This window comes from Oncorhynchus nerka, unplaced genomic scaffold, assembly GCF_034236695.1.
Source record: "Oncorhynchus nerka isolate Pitt River unplaced genomic scaffold, Oner_Uvic_2.0 unplaced_scaffold_2083, whole genome shotgun sequence".
NCBI classification, from domain to species: domain Eukaryota; kingdom Metazoa; phylum Chordata; class Actinopteri; order Salmoniformes; family Salmonidae; genus Oncorhynchus; species Oncorhynchus nerka.
In genome coordinates, this window is record NW_027039240.1 from 43,047 (window position 1) to 51,456 (window position 8,410).

The following is an 8,410-nucleotide window of genomic DNA, read 5'->3' on the forward strand; positions in this document are numbered from 1 at the left end:
CTTTCCTAACTGTATTTAATTTATTTATTTATTTTGCTCCTTTGCACCCCATTATTTTTATTTCTACTTTGCACATTCTTCCATTGCAATACTACCATTCCAGTGTTTTACTTGCTATATTGTATTTACTTTGCCACCATGGCCTTTTTTGCCTTTACCTCCCTTCTCACCTAATTTGCTCACATTGTATATAGACTTGTTTTTTTTTACTGTATTATTGACTGTATGTTTGTTTTACTCCATGTGTAACTCTGTGTCGTTGTATGTGTCGAACTGCTTTGCTTTATCTTGGCCAGGTCGCAATTGTAAATGAGAACTTGTTCTCAACTTGCCTACCTGGTTAAATAAAGGTGAAATAAAAAAAATAAAAAAAATAATGGTTCTACCTGTCATACAGTAGATATATAGGTGTTATAATGGTCCTACCTGTCATACAGTAGATATATAGGTGTTATAATGGTCCTACCTGTCATACAGTAGATATATAGGTGTTATAATGGTTCTACCTGTCATACAGTAGATATATAGGTGTTATAATGGTTCTACCTGTCATACAGTAGATATATAGGTGTTATAATGGTTCTACCTGTCATACAGTAGATATATAGGTGTTGTAATGGTTCTACCTGTCATACAGTAGATATGTAGGTGTTATAATGGTTTTACCTGTCATACAGTAGATATATAGGTGTTGTAATGGTTCTACCTGTCATACAGTAGATATATAGGTGTTATAATGGTTCTACCTGTCATACAGTAGATATATAGGTGTTATAATGGTTCTACCTGTCATACAGTAGATATGTAGGTGTTATAATGGTTCTACCTGTCATACAGTAGATATATAGGTGTTGTAATGGTTCTACCTGTCATACAGTAGATATATAGGTGTTATAATGGTTCTACCTGTCATACAGTAGATATATTGGTGTTATAATGGTCCTACCTGTCATACAGTAGATATATAGGTGTTATAATGGTCCTACCTGTCATACAGTAGATATATAGGTGTTATAACGGTTCTACCTGTCATACAGTAGATATATAGGTGTTATAATGGTCCTACCTGTCATACAGTAGATATATAGGTGTTATAATGGTCCTACCTGTCATACAGTAGATATATAGGTGTTATAATGGTCCTACCTGTCATACAGTAGATATATAGGTGTTATAACGGTTCTACCTGTCATACAGTAGATATATAGGTGTTATAATGGTTCTACCTGTCATACAGTAGATATATAGGTGTTATAATGGTTCTACCTGTCATACAGTAGATATATAGGTGTTATAATGGTCCTACCTGTCATACAGTAGATATATAGGTGTTATAATGGTTCTACCTGTCATACAGTAGATATATAGGTGTTATAATGGTCCTACCTGTCATACAGTAGATATATAGGTGTTATAACGGTTCTACCTGTCATACAGTAGATATATAGGTGTTATAATGGTTCTACCTGTCATACAGTAGATATATAGGTGTTATAATGGTTCTACCTGTCATACAGTAGATATATAGGTGTTATAATGGTTCTACCTGTCATACAGTAGATATATAGGTGTTATAATGGTTCTACCTGTCATACAGTAGATATATAGGTGTTATAATGGTTCTACCTGTCATACAGTAGATATATAGGTGTTATAATGGTTCTACCTGTCATACAGTAGATATATAGGTGTTATAATGGTTCTACCTGTCATACAGTAGATATATAGGTGTTATAATGGTTCTACCTGTCATACAGTAGATATATAGGTGTTATAATGGTTCTACCTGTCATACAGTAGATATATAGGTGTTATAATGGTTCTACCTGTCATACAGTAGATATATAGGTGTTATAATGGTTCTACCTGTCATACAGTAGATATATAGGTGTTGTAATGGTTCTACCTGTCATACAGTAGATATATAGGTGTTGTAATGTGTTATAATGGTTCTACCTGTCATGCAGTAGATATATAGGTGTTATAATGGTTCTACCTGTCATACAGTAGATATATAGGTGTTATAATGGTTCTACCTGTCATACAGTAGATATATAGGTGTTGTAATGGTTCTACCTGTCATACAGTAGATATATAGGTGTTGTAATGGTTCTACCTGTCATACAGTAGATATATAGGTGTTATAATGGTTCTACCTGTCATACAGTAGATATATAGGTGTTATAATGGTTCTACCTGTCATACAGTAGATATATAGGTGTTATAATGGTTCTACCTGTCATACATATATAGTAGATATATAGGTATATAGGTGTTATAATGGTTCTACCTGTCATACAGTAGATATATAGGTGTTATAATGGTTCTACCTGTCATACAGTAGATATATAGGTGTTATAATGGTTATATCTGTCATACAGTAGATATGTAGGTGTTATAATGGTTCTACCTGTCATACAGTAGATATATAGGTGTTATAATGGTTCTACCTGTCATACAGTAGATATATAGGTGTTATAATGGTTCTACCTGTCATACAGTAGATATATAGGTGTTGTAAATGGTTCTACCTGTCATACAGTAGATATATAGGTGTTATAATGGTTCTAATGGATTCTACCTGTCATACAGTAGATATATAGGTGTTATAATGGTTCTACCTGTCATACAGTAGATATATAGGTGTTATAATGGTTCTACCTGTCATACAGTAGATATATAGGTGTTATAATGGTTCTACCTGTCATACAGTAGATATATAGGTGTTATAATGGTCTACCTGTCATACAGTAGATATATAGGTGTTATAATGGTTCTACCTGTCATACAGTAGATATATAGGTGTTATAATGGTTCTACCTGTCATACAGTAGATATATAGGTGTTGTAATGATATATAGGTTCTAATGGTTCCTGTCATACAGTAGATATATAGGTGTTGTAATGGTTCTACCTGTCATACAGTAGATATATAGGTGTTATAATGGTTCTACCTGTCATACAGTAGCTATATAGGTGTTGTAATGGTTCTACCTGTCATACAGTAGATATATAGGTGTTATAATGGTTCTACCTGTCATACAGTAGATATATGTTATAATGGTGTTGTAATGATATTATATAATGGTTCTACCTGTCATACAGTAGATATATAGGTGTTATAATGGTTCTACCTGTCATACAGTAGATATATAGGTGTTATAATGGTTCTACCTGTCATACAGTAGATATATAGGTGTTATAATGGTTCTACCTGTCATACAGTAGATATATAGGTGTTATAATGGTTCTACCTGTCATACAGTAGATATATAGGTGTTATAATGGTTCTACCTGTCATACAGTAGATATATAGGTGTTATAATGGTTCTACCTGTCATACAGTAGATATATAGGTGTTATAATGGTTCTACCTGTCATACAGTAGATATATAGGTGTTATAATGGTTCTATCTGTCATACAGTAGATATGTAGGTGTTATAATGGTTCTACCTGTCATACAGTAGATATATAGGTGTTATAATGGTTCTACCTGTCATACAGTAGATATATAGGTGTTATAATGGTTCTACCTGTCATACAGTAGATATATAGGTGTTATAATGGTCCTACCTGTCATACAGTAGATATATAGGTGTTATAATGGTCCTACCTGTCATACAGTAGATATATAGGTGTTATAATGGTACTACCTGTCATACAGTAGATATATAGGTGTTATAATGGTCCTACCTGTCATACAGTAGATATATAGGTGTTATAATGGTCCTACCTGTCATGTCATACAGTAGATATATAGGTGTTATAATGGTTCTACTACCTACCTGTCATACAGTAGATATATAGGTGTTATAATGGTTCTACCTGTCATACAGTAGATATATAGGTGTTATAATGGTTCTACCTGTCGTACAGTAGATATATAGGTGTTATAATGGTTCTATCTGTCATACAGTAGATATATAGGTGTTGTAATGGTTCTACCTGTCGTACAGTAGATATATAGGTGTTATAATGGTCCTACCTGTCATACAGTAGATATATAGGTGTTATAATGGTCCTACCTGTCATACAGTAGATATATAGGTGTTGTAATGGTTCTACCTGTCATTCAGTAGATATATAGGTGTTGTAATGGTTCTACCTGTCATACAGTAGATATATAGGTGTTATAATGGTTCTACCTGTCGTACAGTAGATATATAGGTGTTATAATGGTTCTACCTGTCATACAGTAGATATATAGGTGTTTTTATATTGTGTAATGTTATAATGGTTCTTCTCTGTTTCAGACGATATGTTTCCTAGCGTGTGGAGGATTGTTGGTATAATAATACCAACTGTAGCAGCCATTGTAGCCGTTGTTGTGCTGTTCTACTTTTGCAGAAAACATCGTCATAAACTCAAGAAAGAAGGTAGTTTTTTGTCTTGAACTCTGTGATTGTTACGATCAACTTCTTGGTTTTGTACCATTTTACCTCGTTTCCTTTGTCCTGCCATTTTAATGATTGATTTGTAACTATTTATCTGTCATTTTAAGTGTTAAGGTACTGGCCTACTGTTTCAAATAACATTTTGTAAACTAACACTGAAATGGTCCTTTTCCAACAATGCAGAGTTAAAGATAACATTTATTTTATAATGGCTTTGTTCTAGATATATAGGTGTTAATACGATGCATTAAAACTAAAAGCAGATTTGCTCGTAGATATATAGAGAACCTAGGAACCTACATAGAATTAATGTTGTAATGGTTACCTGTCAACTCAGGCATCTATACCTGTCAACAGTAGATATATAGGTGTTATAATGGTTAGATAAGTAGATATATAGGTGAAGTTTAACTGTCGGTTAGATAAGACTGTCATACAGAGATATATTTAACTGCGAAGTTAGATAAGACAGAAGTTTAACTGCGAAGTTAGATAAGACAGAAGTTTATGTGTTTATGACCTTGTAAACAATAAGGGAGGAATGCAGAGATCTATGGGTCCGTGGTGAAGTCCAGCCAACCTCTTGATACAGAATACAGAGACCTATGGGTCCATGATGAAGTCCAGCCAACCTCTTGATACAGAATACAGAGATCTATGGGTCCATGGTGAAGTCCAGCCAACCTCTTGATACAGAATGCAGAGATCTATGGGTCCATGGTGAAGTCCAGCCAACCTCTTGATACAGAATGCAGAGATCTATGGGTCCATGTTGAAGTCCAGCCAACCTCTTGATACAGAATACAGAGATCTATGGGTCCATGGTGAAGTCCAGCCAACCTCTTGATACAGAATGCAGAGATCTATGGGTCCATGGTGAAGTCCAGCCAACCTCTTGATACAGAATGCAGAGATCTATGGGTCCATGGTGAAGTCCAGCCAACCTCTTGATACAGAATGCAGAGATCTATGGGTCCATGGTGAAGTCCAGCCAACCTCTTGATACAGAATGCAGAGATCTATGGGTCCATGGTGAAGTCCAGCCAACCTCTTGATACAGTATGCAGTGATCTATGGGTCCATGGTGAAGTCCAGCCAACCTCTTGATACAGAATGCAGAGATCTATGGGTCCATGGTGAAGTCCAGCCAACCTCTTGATACAGAATACAGAGATCTATGGGTCCATGGTGAAGTCTAGCCAACCTCTTGATACAGAATGCAGAGATCTATGGGTCCATGGTGAAGTCCAGCCAACCTCTTGATACAGAATGCAGTGATCTATGGGTCCATGGTGAAGTCCAGCCAACCTCTTGATACAGAATGCAGAGATCTATGGGTCCGTGGTGAAGTCCAGCCAACCTCTTGATACAGAATGCAGAGATCTATGGGTCCATGGTGAAGTCCAGCCAACCTCTTGATACAGAATGCAGAGATCTATGGGTCCATGATGAAGTCCAGCCAACCTCTTGATACAGAATACAGAGATCTATGGGTCCATGGTGAAGTCCAGCCAACCTCTTGATACAGAATGCAGAGATCTATGGGTCCATGATGAAGTCCAGCCAACCTCTTGATACAGAATGCAGAGATCTATGGGTCCATGATGAAGTCCAGCCAACCTCTTGATACAGAATGCAGAGATCTATGGGTCCATGTTGAAGTCCAGCCAACCTCTTGATACAGAATGCAGAGATCTATGGGTCCATGGTGAAGTCCAGCCAACCTCTTGATACAGAATGCAGAGATCTATGGGTCCATGATGAAGTCCAGCCAACCTCTTGATACAGAATACAGAGACCTATGGGCCCGTGGTGAAGTCCAGCCAACCTCTTGATACAGAATGCAGAGACCTATGGGTCCATGGTGAAGTCCAGCCAACCTCTTGATACAGAATGCAGAGATCTATGGGTCCATGGTGAAGTCCAGCCAACCTCTTGATACAGAATGCAGAGATCTATGGGTCCATGGTGAAGTCCAGCCAACCTCTTGATACAGAATGCAGAGATCTATGGGTCCATGGTGAAGTCCAGCCAACCTCTTGATACAGAATACAGAGATCTATGGGTCCATGGTGAAGTCCAGCCAACCTCTTGATACAGAATGCAGAGATCTATGGGTCCATGATGAAGTCCAGCCAACCTCTTGATACAGAATGCAGAGATCTATGGGTCCATGGTGAAGTCCAGCCAACCTCTTGATACAGAATGCAGAGATCTATGGGTCCATGATGAAGTCCAGCCAACCTCTTGATACAGAATGCAGAGATCTATGGGTCCATGATGAAGTCCAGCCAACCTCTTGATACAGAATGCAGAGATCTATGGGTCCATGATGAAGTCCAGCCAACCTCTTGATACAGAATGCAGAGATCTATGGGTCCATGGTGAAGTCCAGCCAACCTCTTGATACAGAATGCAGTGTTGAGTATCATAACAGTCACCTGTACCAAAACGTAGGGCATTATGGGAGATGGCATCCAACAGTTTAAGAGCAGTAGCAGCTGCCCTTTAATAAATAATAACATAATCAACAACAGATCAAAAGGTCAAGAAGCTTCTGATAGGCTAATTGACATTTGGGTCAATTGGAGGTGTACCTGTGGATGTATTTCAAGGCCGACCTTCAAACTCAGTGCCTCTTTGCTTGACATTGTGGGAAAATCAAGAGAAATCAGCCAAGACCTCAGAAAAAAAATTGTAGACTTTCACAAATCTGGTTCATCCTTGGGAGCAATTTCCAAACGCCTAAAGGTACCACGTTCATCTGTACAAACAATAGTACGCAAGTATAAACACCATGGGACCACGCAGCCATCATACCTCTCAGGAAGGAGACGCGTTCTGTCTCCTAGAGATGAATGTATTTTGGTGCGAAAAGTGAAAATCAATCCCAGAACAACAGCAAAGGACCTTGTGAAGATTCTGGAGGAAACAGGTACAAAAGTATCTATATCCACAGTAAAACGAGTTCTATATAGACATAACCTGAAAGTCCGCTCAGCAAGGATGAAGCCATTGCTCCAAAACCGCCATAAAAAAGCCAGACTACGGTTTGCAACTGCACATGGGGACAAAGATCGTACTTTTTGGAGAAATGTCCTCTGGTCTGATGAAACAAAAACAGAACTGTTTGGCCATAATGACCGTTGTTATGTTTGGAAGAAAAAGGGCGAGGCTTGCAAGCTGAGGAACACCATCCCAACCGTGAAGCATGGGGGTGGCAGCATCATGTTGTGGGGGTGCTTTGCTGCAGTAGGGGCTGGTGCACTTCACATAATTGATGGCATCATGAGGTTGGAAAATTATGTGGATACATTGAAGCAACATCTCAAGACATTAGTCAGGAAGTTGAAGCTTGGTCACAAATGGGTCTTCCAAATGGACAATGACCCCAAGCATACTTCCAAAGTTGTGGCAAAATTGCTTTAAGGACAACAAAGTCAAGGTATTGGAGTGGCCATCACAAAGCCTTGACGTCTGGCCCCATAACTTTGCAAATGTTAACCTGTTTAAAGGTCTTACTCACATCAGTTACAGAGAGCGTGATCGCACAGTCATCCGGAACAGCTGGTGCTCTCATGCTTGGTTCAGTGTTTTTATGAGTGTCGATACAGCATCTTATTTATTTGGTTTATTCATTTCTGTTTTCTTTGTATTTACAGTGAAAAAAAATCTAGATCTTCAGACTAAGCTGGATACAGGTAGGTGGGCAATGTGTGTGTCAGACCTGGGTTTAAATACTGTTTGAAATTACATTTACATCATTTAAGTCATTTAGCAGACGCTCTTATCCAGAGCGACTTACAAATTGGTGCATTCACCTTATGACATCCAGTCTACGTAGTATGCTACACACTATTGAGGACATACATGGGCAACTTTAATTAAGGTGGGGGGGGCCCCAAAAAAGGAACTCAACATGATGGGCAGCAGTGGCTCGTGGGTCTGTGTATCCAAATCCCTGATTTATAACAAACCTACTAGGCAATAAATCACCTACTAGGCTCATCCACAC

At 38.1% G+C, this 8,410-nt stretch overlaps 1 protein-coding gene across 1 annotated transcript in view; it reads left to right on the top strand.

Moving 5' to 3' along the window:
- The window catches only part of LOC135567415 (butyrophilin subfamily 2 member A2-like), a gene marked incomplete at its 3' end in the record, with an annotated part of 30,033 nt that extends 21,907 nt beyond the window's left edge, over nucleotides 1-8,126 (top strand). Inside the window, exons 4-5 of the mRNA XM_065014815.1 lie at nucleotides 4,255-4,377; nucleotides 8,058-8,126. Coding sequence (XP_064870887.1) covers nucleotides 4,255-4,377; nucleotides 8,058-8,126 — 192 coding nt within the window. The remainder of the gene's footprint in view (nucleotides 1-4,254; nucleotides 4,378-8,057) is intronic.
- Between the last annotated feature and the right edge of the window lie 284 nt (nucleotides 8,127-8,410).